General features: G+C 39.6%; 1 protein-coding gene across 1 annotated transcript in view; it reads left to right on the forward strand.

Moving 5' to 3' along the window:
- The first annotated feature begins 7,067 nt into the window (after positions 1-7,067).
- The window catches only part of LOC130875937 (leucine zipper protein 2-like), a 351,484-nt gene continuing 334,459 nt past the window's right edge, over positions 7,068-24,092 (forward strand). Inside the window, exon 1 of the mRNA XM_057772254.1 lies at positions 7,068-7,784. Within this exon, the coding sequence (XP_057628237.1) occupies positions 7,723-7,784 (62 nt within the window). The 5' untranslated portion in view covers positions 7,068-7,722. The remainder of the gene's footprint in view (positions 7,785-24,092) is intronic.

Consider the following 24,092-nt stretch of genomic DNA (forward strand, 5'->3'; position numbering starts at 1 on the left):
GGCTGAATTTCTTCTATAGGTGAGTCTCTTTGTTATTGTCAGACTTACCTCTTTTTTCCTTTTACATTGTTTCTATGACTTTTCAGTCAGTTATTTCCTTAGCTCCCTGATAACTCCTTTACAATAGAAATACTTTTTGTTCTAAAACAGTCTTTCTGTGTTGTATCTCAACATTTGAAGTGTTCACACCAGTTCTTAGACATCTTTATGGCTGGAGGAGAATTTCAGTTCAGCTCCTGGCATTGTGTGAACTCTGCTAGTCTGACTGTCTCAGGTTCAGAGCAGCTGCTGGCTAGCCTAGTGAAGCCTGCAGGGCCCAGCCCTCTGCTCACACAGTATGTTCTTTGGCCAAAGACCATCAGTGAGTTCCAGGCAGGCCTTTGGGTATTTTCTGTGAAGTTTGTTCTCTGTAGTCATCTTTCCCCCTATTGCATGCACTCCACAGATCATGATCTGACTTCACTCCTTAGTTAGTGAGAAATGCTGTTTTCCTGCTCCCTTCCTAAGCCACGGTGCCTATAGGGCTTCACTAGGAATTGGGTAGAAATGGCTTTTCTATGAGTTCATTATTCTAATTCCCTAGAAATCACAAATTTCCACCTCATATTTCTTTTCAAATTTTTCATTTTGTTCAGAAGTTGAGAAAAATCTGTTATTAATTATTTCTTCATGCCTAAAAGCATAAATATTATCATTAATTTTCATTCTAATTAAATATGAGTATAGTTAAGAGAATGTCTTTAACAAATCACCACGACCAGTGTTAGGTACAATTAACAAGCAAGGCTAAGCCTTAAGGGATTTTTTTGTTTGTTTATTTTTTGTTTTATTTTTTTCTGTTGATTTTTGTTTGTTTGGTTTGGTTCGGTTTGGTTTGGTTTGGTTTATCAAAACAGGGTTTCTTTGTGTAACTGTCCTGCCTATCCTGGAATTCTCTTGGTGGATAAGGCTGACTTCAAACTCAAGGAGATCCACCTGCCTCTGCTTCCTGAATGCTGAAATTAAAGTTGTGTGCCACCACCAGACGGCTGGTGTGTGTTCATGTATGTGTGTATGTGTGTGTTTTGTTCATCACAAAATGTGAGCAGGGAGAGTCGTGACTTTAATCACTAAGATAGAAAAATAGATATGTAAAAAAGAAAACATACAACTGTTCCTATGAAACAAGAGATATTATTGATTCATAAATGTAGGCATAACTTAATTATTCAAAAATGGATTGAACAGATTTCTTAATCAAGATGTTAAAAAATGTGACAGTACTCAAATTAACTACTAAAGGACTAAAAAAAGTCTTGTTGCAAAAGAACATTCATGTAGTAAAGCATTTCCATGCTTATCAAAAGATTTCCCAAAGAAGTTCTCATTGGGAATGATGCACCCTGGAGATTTCTCTGTGAGACTTTTGACCCAAAGCAGATTTAAATTTACAGCACAAACCTTGCATTTGGGCAAAGAGTTTCCAATATTTCAAACATAATGTCAAGAATTTGAAACAGGTATGTGGCCCATCCTTGTAAATTTAACACTCTGGAGGCTGAAACAGGAGGATTGTCAGGAGCTGGAGTTTAGCTTGGTCTGCATATTAAGATCTCATCTGTAGCTGCCACCATCCAAAAACCAGTTAAAGACATTAATTTTGTTTGTGTATGTTTCAAAGGGCATACACTTCATCAAAGAAAAATTTGCCCATGGTGCTGCCAGCAAAGCAAGGACATAGGGATGCAGGCACAGGTCAGCAGAGGTCTCCATGCACAGAACTGTCACTCAAGAGCTCCTGCATCATCCATGTGAACTGCAAAGACTAAAGAAGATGAGATTCAACAGAGTAAAGTCATCCAGACACTCATTTGAAGACACTGGGCTTGACAGTCTTAAAAAGTATCTATTTTATTTATATTTGTAATTTTTTGGTTTTGCATAGAAATAGCAGGAGTTTGTTAGAATTTCATGTTCCCTCATGCTTTCAGGACAATTTGGACATTTTTTTCCAAATAAATATTTTATCTCATTGTACAGTTTCTTCTTAGTCTTAATTAGAAGTGATAAAACAGTGAGGGCAAAAGCAGGAAACAAGTTTTCAGGAAAGTAAGGGTTTTTTTTTTTTTTTAAATTTTTTTAGCTCTCCTTGCCCAGATTTACATATTCAACTATAGAGAACTAATAATTGGCTTACAGAAATGTACACAAATTATAGCTCTCTATAATACCATCATCTTTCTTAATGCTTAGAACAATTAAGAAATTTTCTATGTCTGTTTTTAACACGTTGTTGTTTGGTGTGGAACAGGAAAATGTGGTGTAATTACAATATCAAGTCAAAATACCATATGATATAGAACTTGGAGGGACATGTTCTCAGTGCATAAGGGGCAGATTCTAGAGAAACTGTGGTCTTGATGGGACATGATTGTCTTTGTTCCTCAGGTATAGCGAGAAGGAGGGAGAGAGAAGAGGGGTGATAGGCAGAGGCAGAGAAATGAAAACAGATTATCAGGAAGATATCTGATTATCTACAGATCTATCAGGGGAAACATTCTTTAAAATGAAACAACATAGAACCAAAAACGAAGAGAAAAGTTACATACATGAAGTCCAATATTTGAGGATAGGGTCTGAGAGGCCTCAGAAGTCTTCAGTTGAGAGAGTTTGGCCAGAGGAATACACCGGAGCAAATCCCCTTGAAGGCCAAAGGCTTATTTATGAAACTAGAGGTGGAGAAACCCGGGGCAGAGCTGTACTGGCTAGATGGGTGGCATGAATGAATATGTATAACCCGCATAATTAGGCGATCAATTCCACGAGAGACAGAGGCTGATGGAAGTTTTGAATCTCATGTTTAGAACTTGGGGGACTGAGTTAAAGAAATATTAGAAAATATTCAATGTCAGAGGAAGGGTCATGAAAGGTTTCTATGTGATTGAATTTGTCTCACGGAATGCCAGGAAATATGTGTACGAGGTCAGTGAAGAACTCCGCAATGAAGATAAAGTTGAGATCCATAGCCATCCTGTGCAGAATAAAATCCATAGAACGTAGCAAGTCCGACTCGGGAGTAAAAGTATAGAGTTTAAATCAGGAGGTCAAAACTGAAATGTTAGAGGTTATTGTAGTTCATGATATGACAGCATAACATTCAATCCATCCAAAATGAAAGGAAAATAAAGTTAGTATTGCGAGAGAGAAGAAATAACACAACAATGAAACTGGAATAAGAGTAACCCATTCAACAAATGAGTGTTGGACCACTGATAGCCATGTACCATGAAGGAACTTGACCACTACTATAAACCTATAAAGTTGACACTAAATGGAGTAGGGTAAATTCCACGGAGTGGAATGAAACCCAGGCCTCACACATGCCAGATCAGCACACTACAACTGAGCTTCACCCTTAACCCTTTGTAGTTTGTTCAGAGACAAAGTCCTGCTAAGTTTTCCACATTGGTCTCAAACTTATTATCCCCCTACCTCAATCTCTTGATCTGCAATTAAGAACACAGCATACCACACCTAGATGAACTTACTTTCAGAACTGAAAACATCATAATAGTCACAGAGATCCACCTGCCTCTGCCTCTCTAGTGCTGGTATTAAAGGCGTGTGCCACCACCACCTGGCTGAATGCAGCTACTTAACAAATCTAATCCTGCCAAGTGCTCCTGGATGCTTGAATGCCCTTTAAACAGCTTTTATAGGTGTCCAATAAAGCATACCACAGGACTTGGAGACCCAGCACAAACATTACTCATATTCTTCACTTCCTTAGTGGATAATCTGAAATTTTTCCATTATTGTTTCATGTTTAATGTATAGTGGTAGAGTAATAAAATTTATGTTGGGAACTTACATTATGGTATCACAAATTATTTTTCCCTCAAGAGTGTATGTCATGGAGTGATGTGAAACACATTTGAACAGCTACTGCTTTGTGGAAATGACTGGTGACTTATGTCAGGTACTGGACCACTCTTAATCAGACGACTGTGGAAGATGCAAACAGTGGGAATGACTGTGGAATGGACGCTTAAAAGAAATCCCACACTAGCTCAGAATTGAGATGTAGATGGTTATTTATTTAGGGATAAACTCACAAATCAGAATCCTCTGCTTGAACAGAGAACAGAAATCGAATCCAGCAATCTGAAAGAGCAGCCTGGGAAGAAGGGGCGAACACAGCCTCTGCATATAAGAGGCCATGCCCCAGTAGTTAGGTAACCACAAGTTGTAAGATTTCCTATAGCACCTCCCCCTTTTGTTTAAAGAACAGAGTTCAGCCGGGCGGTGGTGGCGCACGCCTTTAATCCCAGCACTCGGGAGGCAGAGGCAGGCGGATCTCTGTGAGTTCGAGACCAGCCTGGTCTACAAGAGCTAGTTCCAGGACAGGCTCCAAAACCACAGAGAAACCCTGTCTCGAAAAAACCAAAAAAAAAAAAAATAAAAATAAAGAACAGAGTTCTAAGCCTAATACAAAATTATATACAATAAGAGCAAATATCCTATCCTAACTCGTTTAAGTCTTGTATAATAAATAACTTGGCTAAGTCATGAGAGGAAAGTAACTACAATTATGTAGTCTTCAACCCCATTAAAGATCTGAGAAGAGAAATAATATTACTTGAGTAAGCAGGAAGTGCAATCAAGCAACTTCCAAAATGTGCAACAAATTGCAGAGACAACTGGCTACCTGGGCAATCATCCAAAGTCTCATTTGCAACATTGAAGCCACCAACTTTGGCTAAGGCCTAGAATAACTGACAGACCATGTTCAAAGGCAGGAAAATTTTCAAAACTGTTTTACCCTGTCTTGACAAGATTTGACAGTCCTACTTATCCATTTCTTGATACTATGTATCTTGTCAGTGGTTGAGGCATGGGCATTTCTTTGCCTAAAGGCCAGTTTTGCCAAGAAGAAAACAAGCTCCAAGTGGAGTGTCTTTGGTACTCAACATTCTCTCAGGAATAGTTCAGGGCTGCCAGGAGCAATTGTGTCTCACTTCAACAGAACTCTAAGTTGTTTAAATGTCATATTCTACAGCTCTTTGAAGTGGCTGAAGATTACCTATCTATGCAGAATATAATCTCTATGTATCTAAAGAACCTGATTAGTCTAACTATAAGTGTGACAAACATAGATGACTATTGATCTATAATTCCTAATGCCTATCTAACTTAAAGACTAAGACAATAAACAACTGTGCAACAAACAAGAACAATGACCTCAAGATGTAAACAACGTATAAGTATCTTGATCAGAGGTAGAAATGTACATTACAATATGATAAATATATATCAATATATAAAAATGTTTTAAGCAGAGGTAGAAGCTGCATGTATACAATATTCAATATAATTTAACTTTGTATCAATATACAAGAATCTATAACAATGTAATTCCCCATAAATAATAACTCATAAGTATTCACTCACTATTATTATTAGTATGAGTAAGCTCACACTATTTTATTATCCCATCCAATTTTCCCCCTTTTTTGAAAGATCTCAGAGCCTATAAAATTCCCTCCAACCCTATACCAATTATAATCAATCCCTAAATTATGTCCCTAATGCTGAAAACAAACTTTGTTGGGAGAGGGGACGTCGTCTTCAGATAACTTCTTAGCACCCTTAGATATGGATTCAATTTTGTCTGTAATAGTATTAACTTTTTCAGGTAACATTAGAACTAGGTTCATGTGGTGAAGACATTAAAATATTGAGGGCAAACTTGGTGTATAATAAGCAGAATTATATCCTTCAGATGAGTGTTATTTCTTGTTATACACATTTTTGTTATTATTGCAAAGTGGTATACTCTTCTTAACATACAACTTAGAGAGTCACCTTTAAAAATAAGCTTAGCAACATTCAAGAAGCTGAGACAGGAGGATTGCTGCAAATTTGAGGATTGCCTAGGTTACACAGCAGAACAAAACAAAACTCTCTGGGTCTCCTTCCCATTGAAAACTGAACTTTAAACTATTATAGGGTTATTATTGTTGTTTTCTTTTTTTCTCCTAAAATCCAATTCAGGAGGGAGCTACTTTATGTCGGACTATAGCTATAACTATTGTAGATGTTCCTACTGCCAAAGGGTTGATTTTCACTGAAAATATTAATACTTTATTTTAATAACTTGAGATTCTCACAATAAATTTCTTCAATCAGTGCACTTTTAAGTTTAGCCTCATCAGTAAGGAAATCAGAACAAAACGGTACATTTGAATGAAATACATTGCATTTCCACACGTTTTAGAGTAATAAATACGCTATTTTATCATCAAATACGTCTTCAATACTGAGTTTATAGCAGGTTATTCTTTGGGATTTTCCTTCTAAATAGCTTGCCTGGAGAGAACACGGGTCATCAACTGAGCCTTGGGGACAGTACCTACTGCCCTTCATCCTCTGAAACTTGCATGTGCCTGACTCTTAGTGCAGACAAACTTCAGTTGTGACATTCACAGAAGCAGCTAGGCTGTCATAGGACTTGGGATAGATACCTAGTTCTTTGTTTAGGAAATAAAAGCTCCGTCAAGACACTGGCAATCCCTGTTTTTCTCACATTCTGGTAGAAAAATTGTAGTGCTTACTTTAGTACACTGACTCTTGAGAGGAATGTCATGCCCACTTTCTTATAACACACACACACACACACACACACGACCTCTGACGTGAAGACCTTGGAATTTCACATCTCTGTAGGTGAAGTCGGCTTTCTTTTAAAACTGATTTTTCAAAATGGTAGATTGCTTTAAAGTTGTGCTGTTTTCCTTTTCTGACAAAAATCCCTAAATAAAGCTTGTTAAACACTCCGTGCTTGGAATACAACATTTAGAAACTTCACAAAATGCGGTGGCATCCAGAGTCCTCTGCTTCCTCCCCCTACCATAGAGTTAATAACAATTGTCTCTGTGATCTTGCTAAGGAGTTTGCCTACAGGAAAAGGATCCTTGAAGGTGCATGAACTTGGGCAGCCAGCTGCATACCCTTGAGCAGCTGACAGGCGCAGAGACCAGAGAAGAGAAAAACCGTATGCACCAGAACCAAGAGTAGCGGACTTTGTGTTAGTCCCGGCCCATTTCAACTATAGAAACCTCCTAACCTCCTGTGGGTAAGAGCCAGCTTCTGGTCTGCACTGGCGGCTGCTGCTACTCTCCGCCCGCAGCAGGCAAGCCATTATGCATCTAATCAGCGCAGTATTTTAAGCTTACTCTCTAAGCAACATCTCTGCAAAAGCTTTGCAAGCTGGTCTGCTCCGGACCCTGAAGAGTCTGGAGTCCTTCCCAGCGAATTGTCTCTCACTCTGCGAAGCACGGCAGCTCAATTACTGGAGAAAGAGATTGGTCCTTGCCACCGCCCTCCCCTCTGGTCTTCAGTGGGAACTGGGAAGAGGAGATCTGCTTCAGTGCGCACGAGAGTGACCAAGTGCAACTGGCTACCGGAACAGCGACCTGGACGCGGCTCCTTTCCTCCGCCCGCGGATACACCCGCGCTGTGCGCCCTGACCACAGCGCTGGACCATCCCGGCAGGGCTCGCGGGTGACATCACTCCTGAAGATACTCGCTTTCTAGTCCTTGCCTTCACAAAGGCTCTGTCAGTGTATTTGTGGGTCTCTGGAGAGGGCTTCCTGAGAAGAGAGGACGGCGAGTAGCGACCAACCAGACCAGAGGAGCCAAAAGAGTAGCGGGAAGTGAAGGAGTACCCCAGAGGACAGCGACATGAAATTCAACGCCGCACACTACCTGCTGTCCCTGCTGCCTGCACTCGTCTTCGGCACCAGGTGAGTCCAGAAACGTGAGGCCCCAAGCCAGGAGGCTGCGCTGGTCACGGGAGAGGCACCTCCCACCTAAGCAAGAGGTTAGCTGAGTGATTAAGACTCAGATCTTTGGAGAGAGAGGAGCCCTTCTATAGTTCCCCCAGCCCCCTTGGAGAAAGTCTTAGGATTGCTTTGCTCCGGGTATCAAGAGCTTCCCTTCAGAGTAAAATGAAGACACCCCACCCCCACACACAGAGCCCTGTAGTCAGGAACGGCAAACGTGCTGAAGTAGGACACCATAAAGAGAAAGTAGGGAGAGAGGGGAATGTCCCTAGGGAGTGCTTTATGTTTATGTTAGACCTCTGCTAGTAACGAGGGAACTCCAGTACCCCGTGGAATGAATTCTAAGGTTCAGGGAGCCAGAGAAAGCAGAAGGTGCTAAGACTTGTGCAGTAGTCCCCAAACTCCGCCGATGGCCTGTCTGAAGTCTTAAATGGACTTGGTGGCAGGTGACTTCTTTTGGCTGTGTTTAGAGTTAGAAGACAGTACTGAAGCAGAGGAGAACCTAGCTGGAAACAACGGGGCACTGTGCTCCATCACTTGGCTGCGGATGAAAATTTCAGCCCCAGTACAGAGGACCCATTTTTAGTGGAGATTTCAAACGCACTGACAGAAGTGCTTTGTGACTGCTGCTGGGGTGTAGTCTCAAAGTTGGTGATGGGTTCGTTTTCTTTTCCCATTAGCACAGCACAAGGGTGGCCTGATTCAGTGCCCAGGGCTGAATTTATTCTGCAAGCCTTGAGCACCCTACTGGCAGCAATCCCTTTCCTTTGGCCTCCGTGAAATAAAATAACACACACAGGGTGTGGGTTCTTTCAAATTCGCATGAATGGAGACGCTATCTGTGTAAGTCACCAAAACTAAAGGAGAGACACACAACTGTACAAGATTCAGATGGAAGGGGGAAGCAGGCTCACGCGCTCTTAAAAGATGTTGAATCCATGCTTCTGTTTCTTGTACATGTTTCTTTCAGGCCAGCATTAACCTGCTTTTTCTTTCCATGCAGAAACTGCTCCATTTAGCTCCAAAAATTGATAAATTTTGCCTTTCTTGAACAGAACCAAGAAAGACTGAAATTAAACTTCAGTTTTATTTCTTCTGAAGATTTGCTTGTCATTGCAATTTATAGTATTCTTATGGTTTTCACAGAAATCCGTTCTGCTTCCCATTACTTCCTTAAACAATGAGCTCTTCTGAACACTACAACAAGTGCCAGCAGGCTAATAAAGTCAGTCTTTGGGTCCTAGGCATTTGCTCCCACCTTCTGCTTTAATAATTATTTCTGTGTTCTTTTGAAGAAGGGGCAGTTCTAAACTTTATATTTAGGTAGATGCCAGTCAACATATTCATTGAACAGTTAATGGTGGCAGGGAAACCCAACCCACAGTGGCACGCAGGGCAGTAAGCATCTCCCGTAGTCCTTTTGCTCTTTAAAGCAGCTGCCATTGGAGTATACAAACTCTATAGCCCCCACTCAAAGCTTGTTTTAGTTCTGTAAAGCAAGAACCATCACTTCCCTATCTATGAAAGTGTTAATTTCTATAAATATCATTAAGACTGAAGGTCAACACTTTTATTACAAAACATTAAGTTATTCTGGTTTGAAAATAGAAAGGAGCATTCTCCAGTGTTGGCATTTGACTTTTACAGAAGATACAAGATGGACTTGAAAAATGAATTTCCATAATTAGTAACCATTTACATAACTGCTCTGAGCCATTTTATTGGACTAGATCCCCAGGTCACCTTCTAATGGTTCACTTACTTGAAAATGAATGTGACACTGTCTGTGTGTCACTTGCCAGAAGAGAATAGGCTTTAAAGGACTCTCACAGAAGTCCATTCTCCTTCCAGTATTCAGCAGTTCTTATTGTCACATGGCAAGCATAAAGGTTAAAATCCATACTGCAAACCTCTGTGAAGACAGTCACATTAGTCATGATCAGCTATACTGTTGAGCAACACAGTGTCACACAACCACAGTCACTGGTGACAGGGTTTTCTGTTAACTTTGTTACTGTTCTTTATATGAAGCAATTGCATCTCACATGCTTACACTATGTTGGCTAAATCCACAGAGGGTGACAATCTCCACTTGTTGATTCTGAAGTTCCTTCTCACTTTAAGGAATGTGGAGCTGAAACTCTAATGTGGAAGAACATTTGTCCAGACATGTGTCTCTCCCAGTGGAGTTCCTCAGAACTGCTTGCTTTGTCTGCTGTAGGCCTGGTGTTCACTTCTGTCTAGAAGGGGAAGAATGACTGCTTTGAAACAGATGCTATAGTTGGAAGAAGAAAGGTGCTTTATAGTAGTGCTGTAGCTGTCAGAGTAGTGTTCTAGTGGTTATTCTCAGATAATTCGTTCAGCCTTTTAAATAGGAAGGATTGGTAGCTGTCTATTCTGTTTGCTCTTCTCCTTACCATTACAATTAGAGACCCCACAGACATCAAACATGAACAATATCAACACACCTAGCTTAGACTTACTTCATTTGTTCTGAAAGGAACATGAATGTTCATTCTGACAAGCATTTTCCTGTTTTCACAGTGAGCCCCGTTGAGCTTTAAAGAAAAAAAAGACCTCAATTTCTTGGCATATTGTCTTTGTTGTTTAGAAAGTACATAGAAATTCAAAAATACAGTCAAGCTAATGGTTTGAAAATGTAGCTAATACAGAGATCCACTTAATGTGTGCACGAATGCATGTGGTCAAAGAACACAAATGCATGGGAAGGTTGAAGAGCTTTTGGAGAGAATGGCTGTACTTTTCAAACAGTTTCATTCTGCAGGAGGATTGAATTGCTACTCCAAAGCATTACCTACACTTCAGAGACAGGAAATGTGGGGACTGAAAGGATGGTGGGAGGTCAGTTCTTTGAAAGTTCTTCCTGAAAAGGATCCCTGGTGTACTGGAGGAGGCTTGGGCATTAGTTTTGAACCTCGGTTCTTTGATGCTGTGTTCATGCCGCTGATGCCTTTGGAATGTGAGATTTCAAGTGACTTGAGGAGCAAGGCATAGCAGGGGAGGAGTGAAGGTCTACCAACTTCTGATGGTTCTCTGTCAGGTACAGCTTTGAACAGATGGTCGCTTATTGTCATCTCAGTAGGAATCACCTGTGAGGTCTCCTCTGGGCCCTGATCAGCAGCTGCACCCCGTGCTTCCGTGGGAACCTATTTCCAGCAATGTACACTGTGAATGCCCAAGGCTCCCACATCTTTTGTGCATCATTCCAACCTCAGGATGAAGCTGTTGTATATGTCATAGGAGAGAGGACACCAGCAAACTCATTTGTATGCAGATACTTTTTAAAAAATGTGTTTGGTATAGGAAGGAGACTCACTTTAACTACAGTGAAATGGTGTGAGGTACTGTGAGTTTCCCCACCCAAGTCCTGCACACAGGGACTCTGATGAGCACACTTTAAAGAATTGTATCCTTTTGTGTAAATGGATCACAGAAGTGTCTTTAACAGGAATGTGTGAAAGAGACTGTATTTGCTCCTGAGGCTGCAGTTCCAGCCCTAAGAACCTATTTCCAGTAGCACTCTCTAAAGTGCCAGTTTGGGGAATATCTTTGTAGATTACATTTCCTCTGTGATCGATGGCAGCAACAGTTTAAACCTTTATGTGTTGATTGTACAATTGTACCAAATCAAAATCCATGCAATTGAAAGAATGAACTTGATCTTCCTACTTGGAAGGTCTGGGATTGCAGAGCTGTGAAGTGACATTTTCTCCTGTGTGATTGGTGACATCATGTGTATAACTGTTTCTGAGTAACTGTGAGAAGAGTTGCTAAAAGTCACTCTAATAGACGGGGCTCAATTATCGAAGCTATCCCATAAGACAGGTAGTATTTAAAAGTATGATTTCTTCCATTGGAAGTTTATATAAGCAGAAAACATAAGAACATTCATTTTTTTGTATTTTCTGTGATGTTTTATTTTCACAAAATGAGTTTTTTGTCTGTCAGTCACTCAGCACCTGAATCATTTCACCAATAATGTAGATTAGTTATAACTATATATCTTCTATCAAGACATGCATGCAATTATTATATATTGCACAAATTGAATAAGTAATAGCCATCATTTTATATGAAGTTCCAAATGTGAATTATGAGGGAATAAATTATACCAATTCAGAAGTTTCAGTTGTAATGTCTACTTTCCAATGACAGCAAGATGAAGAGTCTCAACATCATGGAGCATGTGGTAACAGAAAGACTTTAGACAATGGTTTATCTTCATGTGCAGACTTTTTTATGTAGTCGACAGCACTAATGATAGAAACCACCAAACAAACTTGTAAAAGCTGAACTAATTCACGAGAAGAGTTTAGGGTATTCATGAAAGAAAGTAAGTAGCTCGTGAAACTGTTATTACCTATAACAACGTTTTCATAAAATTTTGATGTACTGACATAGGAAAATAAGGTAAATCTGAAATGCATATCGGTTGGATGGCATCCAGTGTGTGACACTCTTGTCATCTAAAACAAAGGATGGTAGGCAGAGAGAAAGGACTCAGGGGTAGTGACTGTGACTTCCTATCTGGGCCCCTGTTCTCAAGAGTGCTCTACTGTCACTGTGTCTGGCTGGTTCTGTGTTCCCTGCTGAACATTATGAAAATTAGAGGTATTTACTTTAAACACGTAGAATGTGATTTAGCTCAAAAGCATATATTTAGCTACTTGGGTTTCTGTTTACGATGCAATTGCATGTACACTGTGTAAATCATAATATCAAATCAAAGTCATGAACATGAGCACAGGTGTCAGTGAATAACTAGGATAGGTTGTTTTCAATTCATGGGTAGATAGATTTCAAAATTTGTTTGACTTCATTTTCAACTTGTTTATTGTTTTCATCATCCATTATTAATCTTTAAAATTTATAAACATTCAGAAAAATTATAGAAAACATCACACCAAGAAATAATTATAATATAGAAAACATTTTTAAAACCACTAAGGAAAAAGAAGCCCAGTTACTCCAGGTTCTAAGAATCATTGTTTGCAGGTTCCTAGAGCGGCCAGCCCTCTGAGCAGATTTAGAGCAACAGTGTCCTTAATCTGCATATATGATTACTGAATTATGCACAGCAATGCTTAAAAACGAACAGGAAAAGTTTATCTTTTTCAACCTATAAATCTCTTAAGTGTATGAGTGTTTGTTGCCAATGACATGTGCCAAGTGAGTGGATCATGAGTGGGAGGTAATGTGTGGGTAAGAGAAATTAAAAAGCGGAGTTCACATTAAACCTATGACAGAGGAAAGGAGACAGCCACAAAACCCACATGAACTTAGTTCCATGAGAATAGGAGACAGACACAAAGTTGTCAACAGTAAACGACTCCACTCAGACACAAACTGAAGGTCAGCTGAGTAATCAGCATCTTCTGTGAATGTGCTCAAAGACGCTAGCTGATGCCATTCAAGTAGGGATGGGGCTGCACTGCAGTTATGTCTGACTTATCTCCTGTTGTTTGTGGGTGTTTGGATTCATCCAAGTATACTTTAAAAAGTCTCATGTTGAGAGACAAGCTTTGAGTAAAGGCTCTGTTCTACTTCAAAGCTCTACATTTTAAAGACAGAAAACTTAGAGTAAGTGAGATTTTCTAAGGACACAGAGGAAAGTAATGCAGTCCCCAGAACTAAGGGATTTTCTCTGTCATGTCACTCTACTCAATGGCAAAGCTCTTTTGTTATCAGGGAACAGGAGAACAACTGGTTCCTACAATGTGTTAGGAGGATTCTATTTTCTGTAAATATCAAGCAGTGTTGTAAGGAGGCTGCTTGTTTGTTCCTGGCTGTTCAGTCCTGAAATAATCACACAGAAGCTATATTATTTAAATCACTGCTTGACCCATTAACTCTAGCTTCTTATTGGCAAACTATTTTAATTTAACCCATTTCTATTAATCTGTGTATCACCACGTGGCTGTGACTTACTGGCTAAAGTTCCGGTGTCTGTCTCCAGCAGGGCTACATGTCTTCTCTCTGACTCTGCCCTTCTTTCTGCCAGCATTCAGTTTAGTTTTTACCGCCAAGCTAAGTTCTGCCCTATCAACAGGCCAAGGGAGTTTTCTTTATTAATCAACCAGTTGTATTCATAGCATACAGAGGGGTATCCTACATCAAAGCAGTATTAAAGATCTGTCTCTGACCACACATCACCCTGGTACATAGCAGTCTACCAGCAAAGGAAATTACAGCAAGGAAATGAGCCTTCTCATTCTGTGTTTTGTTAATTTCAGAAATGAGAACTATGCCCAAACTACCTCAGGTCATCTTTAGATACTGAAGAAGAGCCATTGGTGGTTTTTTGCTGTTGTACACAATTGACTCTGAAAAGCTATGGCCAAAGTGGTGCCTGTTGATCCTTATACTATAATGTAAAGTCATATTTTTTATACCACTGAGATATGTTTGTTAAAGCTACTTCATACAAATGTGCATCCTAGACATTTGCACAAATATTCCTCAGGGGTTAAATCTATGGTAGTAACATAAAGATTAAGTAAAAAATGTTTAAGTATATTTCAGAGTGTAGCATGTAGTTACACCTTGTCCCTCAGTAAATGCTAAGACAGAGGTAGCATAGGAAATATCTGGCGTGTTGCTTAGGACACTGCAAACAAGCAACATGCCATTTAGCAAGTTTATTAAAACTGAAGATAAATACATTTATTAATTTCAAAATTCTAGACAAGTATAGTCTAATTTATGCAGTGGAGGCCTTTGATGGAAATGTGAAGTAACCTCATCTGATAGCTCCTAAAAAGAAAACATTGGACTCTGGATTCTCATCATTGTTGATAACTAAATAATTGAAGATTATGGTCACTTGGTTGCCCACCTACCCCTTCTTTTCAGTTGTACGTCTGTTTCTTAGAAAGTCACTTAAGGACTTGATCACTGACACACCAGTGCTGTGTAGTCCAACTAAGTAAGATGTCAGTGAGGATTAATTCAGAATTTCTTCATATCTCCTATGGGGACTGTGCCCTTCTCTAGCCAAGAAGAGGGTGAGAATTCCTAAAGCCAGTAATCTTAAGGCATCATCCTTGGGTCAACAAACACTTACTTACCAGCTGTTTATTCATTAAATGGATGATGGAGGGGAATGGGGAAGGAGTCATGAAGTCTGCCCTATTACTTGGAATTAAATTCTCAAATTACAAAATCAGAGTCTTATTATCACAGGAATTTAGAACAGCAGTTAACATCTCTTCGTCACTTTTCTCTGGTCCATGGAAAGATGTTAACAATGCCTCTCTCATAAGATTGTCAAGAGGATCAATTATGATAATGTATGCAAATGAAAATGGCCAGCTCAGAGAAACACAGTTCAACACACCACCGTCATTATTATTACATGATTGAAAGGTTTTGGCAAGGCTTATTCTATGAAAATGATCTTGTACTTTAGAAAGTGATCTTTAGTAACACCCTTCTCACACTAGTTTACACAGACCAAGTTAGGACCCGTGAGAAAAATATTTTGAAGTTCAAGTCTATCTTGAACTATGAAGCTGTTTCCTCCTTATCAATGAAGAAAGCTATTGGCAATATGGTGCAAGGGCCAGCTCTTTAATATCAGAACAATTCCCACACAGGAAGACTAATTTAAATGTCTGGGACATTCTCAAGGAAAAAGAAATCAGGGTCACATTATTCAGTTCATGTCTAGAGCCTCCAAATTGTGTTGGCAATATGATTAAAATTGAAAAAAAACATAAAGTTATTAAAAGTATCATCTAACAATGTCTCGTCAATGGCTTTGAGAAGAGTTCATTGAACAGAGTTTATTGTTCAAGCTCTCCTGATAATGGCAGACCCTCAGGGATGCATCATCAGTGAGGAAAAGCATACTGTCAAGTCTAGGCATACAGAGGACACTTAACTGCTCCTACTCAGTAGTTCCCCAGGTGCAAGGCCCAGGCTGAGTATTGTCAAATGGTCTAGAGAAGGCTGGAGTGTCAGAGAGGTAGGAGCCCAGCACAGGAGAATGTTTAGAATGCTGTGTGCATAGTAAAGAGAGGTTTGAATCAGAAGAAAAGCTCACAACCAATGGTCTTTCTGCCTTAAAAATACACAAGTTCCTCTTTCTCATGCTCAAGATCATTCCTTGATGATCTTTGCAGTAGCTGAGCCTTTGGCATTAAGTAAGAAGTGGGGAAAAATCTCTGCATTACAAAACAAACAGGAAGAAGTGTGAAAAATTGAAGTGACATCTTGGCAAAAGGAAGATATGTTTGAGAGACCCAATTATTATGGAGAGTGTCGATTTTTTCTTTTCTTCCACGGAGAGAAATGGACAAATAAATTCACAAGGAACGTGGGAAATTTCTCTTTTCCTGACACTATAGTTTGGAATGTTTTTAGAAATGTACTAAATCCTTGCTTTTTAATGTACTACACACATCTTTATTTCAGCTGTCCACTTTAAAGTATTGTGGGTCATAGGCCCAAACAGTACGGCTGAGAATGAAGGAAGCCTCTGGAGATATTATAAGTACTTACTTGTTATGAATTAACCTTGTTTTTTAGCAATATTCAAGCAATGCATGTTATACAATTAGGGTGATCTAGACTTTGAATGAATTGCAATGATTAGCCCATTTTCTTCTAGAAAGAATGTACACAAATCTCAGTCTGTTCTGAGAATAATTCCATCAGCAAAATTCCAATACTATATAAAAGCACATACAACACAAAAATAAAGAATAAAACTATATTAGTAACCTACTAATGGGAGCTAGAAAGATTTCTTTGTGCTTAAGAACACTGGCTGTTATTCCAGAGGACCTAGGTTCTATTTCTAACACCCACATAGCAGCTCATAAACCTTTGTAACTCCAGTTTCAGGGTATCCAATGCTCTTTCCTGGCCTTAAAAGTACCAGGCACGCACATGATAAACATATATACTGGTAAATTACCAATCCATAATAAAAAGAAGTATGCTTACTAATAAGAACATTGAAACTGTTTAGTCTAATAAGATGGAAGGATGCATGACATTAAAATATCCTCAAAGTAAATCAAAGAAATACATCAGTTTGAAGACAAGACAAATTGAAACTTCCATTAGATCCAAAATTTTCCAGGCAATTTCATCTCTCCTTTTTAGAGAATGTATGTGTCCTCCGATGAGTGATTCTCACAATATACTCTTTATTGTGTGGGAATGAGCATCTCCTGGGGTGAATCTGAAAGAGACGGCTCCAGGCTCCTGTGTTAGGCATATCAGATAGGTGGTCTGAGGGAGAGGGCAGTCAGTGGACTTCTACCTTAATGGGAATGCCTCCAGTGAACATGAAAGTCTAGATATCACCTCTTCACGGAGTTTGGAACTCTTTGAGTTCATTGTCATTAACTAAAAGTGAACATTGCCTCTCAAATCAGGGGAGTTGGTTAGTGTGTGACAAAAATCACCTTGTTTATTGTGGATCAATGCACTTAGTAAGTGAATAGGTTATATCACACCAAAAGCATTTATCAGTCAAGTTGCATGAAGATGTTCTCTGCCTTGTGTGCTGTTCTCCATAGATGAAAAAAATGAATAAACATTATTAAACTACTTAGATGACGTCTCAGGGGCACTATAAAATGAGTGCAAGAGTGTAGGTGAAGTCACTTGAGTGCAGTGAAAACCTGGGCTTCAGCTTCAGCACCACAGTCTCTAGGAGAGAGGCAGCAATGCCTAGGACCTGCAGCAATAGCCAGGACCTGCAGCAATAGCTAGGACCTGCAGCAATAGCCAGGACCTGCAGCAATAGCCAGGATCTGCAGCAATAACCAGGACCTGCACGAATCATGTGCTGGGGGCATCTTCACACAATATCTGAATTTTCAGATCAGGCAGAGGTGACGTGACCCTAATGAACAGGGCTTTGATCTGACATAGACACGGTTGTTCTTTTATGATGTGGAAATTGTTTTCTGCATGAATTTGATGAGTTAACTAGCGAGTGAAATCCTGCTAGACCTTCATTTCTCATTGTCCTTTTTGTCTGCAGGATTTGCTTTTTCTTTTTCTGTGAGAAGTAAAATAATATAGCAATATAGTTTATGTAATAAATATGTTCAATCTTAATTAATCTCTTAGGTGGCTCCAGATGCTGCCACAGATTATAGGTAAGAAAGTTGAACCACACATGGATGAGACTGGGCTCTTTTAAAGCCAGTGATATATTTAAGTCCTACTGATGCTATGTTCAAGTGGTTGATAGGTGACTGTCCCCATGCTGGTAAACCAGGGGAATGATTTTAAATTAAATTTGCATCATTTTATCATGCTGTTTCCTTTCCCTCAAAACCATGAAGTAATAAAAGCTGAAGAGTGTAGCATGAATTCTAATTGTTTTTAATAAAAATTCAGAGGTGCGCGCACGCCTTTAATCCCAGCACTCAGGAGGCAGAGGCAGGTGGATCTCTGTGAGTTCGAGGCCAGTCTGGTCTACAAGAGCTAGTTCCAGGACAGGCTCCAAAACCACAGAGAAACACTGTCTTGAAAAACCAAAAGAAAAAAAAAAAAAAAAAAACAGAGTCAGATATTAGGAGGTGAAAGCCGAGACATCAGAGAAACAGTGCAGCCAGCCAGCCACTAGAGAGACCTTTTATCTCTACTGAATCCTCAGACCAAAAGGGCAATCCTGTCCTCAAACGGTATTCTCTGACTGACTCAGACTGCACATCAGACTGCATCCTCAGATTGTTTTGAGCACCTGTCTCCCTCCGCGTTGTGTTCTTCTCTTTGCCCAGCCATATTACTCCCTACTTCCCTAGTGCTGGGATTGAAGGAGTGGAATCCCAATAGCTGGAATCACCTTTGTGTAAGTTTTGTTTCTCTTTTAGACAAATTCAATCTTGTGTAGCGCAGGGTGGCTTTGAACTAACAGAGATCCCTCTGCATTTGTCTCCTGAGTCCTGGGATTAAAGGTGTGTGCCACCACTCTCTGACCTCTAGGGACTTAACTCTACACTCCGATCTTCAGGCAAACTTTATTTGTTAAAACATAAGCAAAATATCACCACAGAAGGGTGTACCTAATAAAGGAAGAAATTAAAATATGGAATTTCCTTTGAAATATTCTCTACCATGTCTATTAAAGTTAATGGAAGGTTCTTTTTATAATGTTTATTTTACTCTATTTCCACTAAGGAAGAAGATAACCATATATCAGTAAAGAACCGCCCTTTCATGAGTGGCCTATTTTGCACAACTTCCAATGTCTGCATTGTTCCCTCTCCAGGTGCAAGCGCTGTCCTAACACCGACCCAGGGTTTGAATGGGGTTGTACAAACTGAGTTGACTCTTTGATATTTCTAGTTCTTTGGGTCTGAGTGATGTGATTCTGGGCAGTGCTGAGATTCAAGTACAAATGCTTAAAACACTGAACAACAGCTAAAGGGTTTTTGTTGTTTGTTTTGTTTTTCAATGTGTAAAATTTTCCTGTGATTGTCTTTAGGGTTTTTGTATTTAATGTTTCTTCAGTACCCCGTGGAGTTCTTACTTTATAGACCAAGAAGTTAATAAATCTAAGGTCACAGAATTAATAAAGAGCCGCAATATGAACCAATGATTTAATGGGCATAGCACCAAGGTAGGAGTGCTGAGACAATAATGGTTACCGGTAAAACTCTCGCTCGGGCTCATGGAATTAAACCAGAAACAAAGGGGTCGATGGGAAATGCGTGTTGACTGGTGGGAAAAGGCACCAGTGCCAAGACTCAGGGACACCCTTGCCCACAAAGGTGTGTCCCGCTCATCTAGTGAGAGATTTCACCTTTTATTTTACACATGTGGAGAGTGACAGGTTCGCTCTTAGCTCAGCTGAGTTTGAACCTGACCACGTGGTCTAACACAAGTATAGCAATAATGTAACCATGATAGCAGCAAGATACATAAAGAAGCGTAAGAACTCTGGTGTTGCACTTCTGGTACTGCATTGCAAAGCATTCTAGTCCTCTGTGGTAGACTTAACCTATTATAGCCTTTACACACTAATCCCATATTTTAATCTTATTATCTTATGTATGTCCATACATATTCATGACGCCCACATGGGACTTAGTAATAACCTCATGTTATAGATGAGGGGACTGTGAGTGATGACAGCTGCACAGCACAAACATGAGCTCTGGGTTCCACTTTGGCAATGCCAAGCATGCTATACATGTAGAGAGCTGGTAAAAAGAGGGATCAAATTGTTTCAGGTCTGAATCCTGTACCTCACAGACAGAAGCAGAGACAAGCTTATGGGGCAGAAATCACGCTGGCTTTCATCAGGTTGACTCCCTGTGTCAATGCTTCAAGATGAAGCGAAGGTCTCTAATCGCAGGTGTTCTGCTGGACTACATAGTGCAGTGCTTGGTGTGTTTAGTGTGTTTGGCAAACCTTGCTTTGGCCACTTTTGTTTTCTATCTGTTCATAAATTGATGTCAGCGCCTGCCTCTACACCTTGCCTACTTGATTGCTGAAAATACAGGGTTTTGTATATCTTGGTAAATCTTAGTCTATTATTATTTTAAATATGACATAAATTAATTTCTTCTTTCTCATGAATTTCAAAACAAAATATAGAAAATAAAGAGCTAGTTAGTTCCCCGTGGTTGGAAAGAGGGCAATCCCTACAGTTTTATAGCTTGCATAGGCCTGAGATATTTCCTCGGTCATCACCCTTCTTCTACCAAATATGCATATCCATATACATTGTCCTTGAGATGATGGCAAGAACTCATGATGTCACCATTATCACAGGGAAAAGCTGGTATACATTTAATAAGTACTGTCTTTTAACACACATTCATGGTGGGTGCTAACACACTGGTGATTCCAATTTTAAGCCAAGGATTTAATAAACTATGTGAGCTATTCAGCATTTTCACTATTGGCCTAGTTTTGGATGATTTTCCAACAACAAATTAAATGAAACATTTGTCCTAAGACTGCTTAAGGATCAGTTGTGGTGTTTATCAACCTAGGTATATTACAAGTGTCTTTAGTTTAGGATATAGTTTTATCATAAGTCAAAGAGCATCTGTGAGTGTGATTGTATGTGTGTGCACATATATACATACATATCTATACATATATAGTGTTCAATGACTGCTTTGATATAATTGGTAGACAAATTAATATTTACATGCATATAAAAACCTGCATCATCATTTTGTGATTCTAATTGTAGGAGAATTTTTAAAACATTTCTGAGCTCTTAAATTTAAAGCTCTTTCTTAAAACTGGACTCTCTGAACATGGCGGACAATGAAGGCTGATGAGAAGCCAAGGACAATGGCACTAGGTTTCGATCCTAATACATGAACTGGCTTTGTGGGAGCTTAGCCTGTTTGGATGCTCACCTTCCTGGGCCTGGATGGAAGTGGGAGGACCTTGGTCTTCCTGTAGGGCAGGGAATTTGGACTGCTCTTCAGTATCGAGAGGGAGGGGGAATGGACTGGGGGGAGGAGAAGAGGAGCAGGGATGGGGGAGGGGAGTAGGGGGAGGGGGCAATGTGTGGGAGGAGGGGGAGGGGAATGGGAAACGGGGAGCAGTTGGAAATTTTAATTAAAAAAGAATAAAAAAATAAATAAAAAAAAAAAGAAAAAGAAGCCCGAACTATGTTGTACCATGGAAGATCAATCAATTAATTCTATCAGCACCAAGTACACAATAAATTCTAGGCAGAAATGATGAATTTTTTTAGTTTAGGACATCGGCAGCCATTGTGTCTCTGTGACCTTTCGAAGAATGATTGTAGACAGTGTTCATCCCAAAGAACAATGGAAAAGTGATGGACTGGGAAAATAAGAGCTTTCCAGCAGAATAATAGGTGCAGGAACAAACGTGGGCTGCACTGACGGAGTGTTTGATGTATGCTAGAAATGTACAGTCAGGGTTCCTGGGCCAGGGGCTGTAATAACAAGCTAGGATGGCTGGGGAATAGAGCAGTCTTATGGAGTCAGGATGTTTTAAAGACGAGTGGTGAACACTGCACTCATCAGACATGTGTCCTGTGTCACTCATGCGGAATACTGAAAAAATGCTTCCCCTTTTTTTGATCTGTCAATAAAAATGACAAACTGGCAGAGGCATACAGGGATAAGACCATAAAGGCAGACATAAAAGAACTGTCTCGGCTTCCTCATCCACAGTATAGTAGAATGAGAAGAACGGTGGCTTCCTTTACCCACATTGCTATATTTCAAGGTTTCAGACACCTTAAACAGCAAAGGAAATCATTTTGGAGGCTGAAATTTGAACATTGTGCATGTTTCAGTCTCTGCTGAAGTCTAACTGTAGGTGACTTCTTTGAAAAAGGAAGAACAAAAGAGATGGTTTCAAAGAATAGGAAGCTAGAAAGAAGGGGAAAGGCTTGTCTGTTTCATCAAAACCCTCATAGGGGTAGAGAGCTCTATTGGGAAATCATACTCTTTGAAATATATTCTCTTGCTACAGTTTATGTCCTAAGCAATAAAGTAGCTTTTGGCCACTAGGAATAATAACTTGACCATTAGTTAGTCTACAATAAGTAAGTACATTAAAATAGTACCTACTAAGAATCTACAAAAGGCCAAATAAATATTCCAGGAAATAACTTTAATTGCCAGGTATCTGAGATACATAACCAAGGCCCTTCTTGATGGAGACTGCCATCAGAAGAGAAGAGTGGAATTCCTACCACTGGATACATGGGAAAAAAATCTATGGAAGATGCCACAAAAATAAAAGACTGTCAGACTTAGCTTCTCTCGAGGCTAAAAGGGCTTTCAACTCACTTTTTTTGTTTGAGAAATAAATTCCTGGTGGAAATGTCACCTTGTGTAAAGGCATTAAGAAGTCTTAATAATGAGGGTTCCCAGTTGTCTATGACTATTATGGTCCTTACTGACTTTTAAATAAAGACCACAGACCTCCTACCTCAGGGTGGGTTTACATTTGTGGTACAATTTGAAATCAAATTCCCAAAGGAAAGTTTTGTCTATGGATGTTGGCCCAAGCAGTGGAGGCTAGACCAAGGAAAGGCTGGCCTAAAGAAAAGGCTGGCTCAAGCAGAAGATGACCCAACCAGAGGTGAACCACCTGCTGATAAATCTCAGTCTCTCATATTACCAGTTATGCAGTCTTGGATGGCCTGTGGGTGTTTACTTTACTTGTACTGGGAAAATAACTAAGTTGAAGTTCTGTTGTAAAGAATAACAGATATGTTATTTTAAAAAAAAATCAACAAAAACAAAACAAAATATACAAACACTTGTACTTGGTTAGAATATGCTACATTTATTTAGCATTGAGTTATAGAAATGGATGCAAAATAAAAAACTATTTCTTTCAAAAATTAGTAGTAGTAGTAACAGTTGTAGCAGAGTGTATGTGTGGTGTCTCTGTGTGTCTATGTGTCTGTCTGTCTGTGTGTATCTGTGTGTGTCTATATGTGTCTCTGTATGTGTGTGTCTGTCAATATGTATGTATCTGTATGTGTGTCTATGGGTGTCTGTCTCTGTGTGTGTGTCTATGTGTGTCAGTCTGTGTGTGTGTTTCTGTGTGTGTCTGTCTATGTGTGTCTGTCTATGTATGTCTGTGTGTGTGTGTGTGTGTGTGTGTGTAGAAGAGGTCCCAAGGTATCAGGCTTGTATAGAAAGCATTTTACCCATTGGCCTTCTCACTAGCCCCATAAAACTATTCGTGTAAGGAGCGCACAGGCCTTCCGTACGTACGATATATGAGTAAGATATAATTTCTGCTGTGAAATTGTGTGACCATTCAAGATAAAAGAAACAAGCTCTATAACCCTGTACAAGCTCCAGGGCTTACTTCTATTGTTTTTCTCTCTTCTTTATTATTTCTCCTTTCCCTTCCTTTACTCTCCAGGCTCCCCTACCCATTATCTTTCTCCATCTTCCCTTCTTCCTCTTCCTCCTTCTTTAAATTGCCTAGGTTGTTCTCTGGCCTCAGACTTCCAAGTGCTGGGATTACAGTCTTGCATATCAAGCTGGGCTTAGTAACTTGAATTTTCAAAGGACACTCTGGGAATTGTCTTGAATTTCTCACATTTCCCATGAGACTCTACTGACTTGGGACCAACAGGATTGTGATAAGAGAAAAAGATTCTTTAGAAATCTTTAGAGCAACCAAACCTTTCAGGTTTCATAATTATCATTAAGCGAGCATCCTTAATAAGTGAGAATAATAATATTGTAATACTTGTGGAGAGATATTATCTTATTTAATTAGTGTGTTACATAATTCATCCTACTAATGCAT

Source organism: Chionomys nivalis, chromosome 6, assembly GCF_950005125.1.
Source record: "Chionomys nivalis chromosome 6, mChiNiv1.1, whole genome shotgun sequence".
Classification (NCBI taxonomy): domain Eukaryota; kingdom Metazoa; phylum Chordata; class Mammalia; order Rodentia; family Cricetidae; genus Chionomys; species Chionomys nivalis.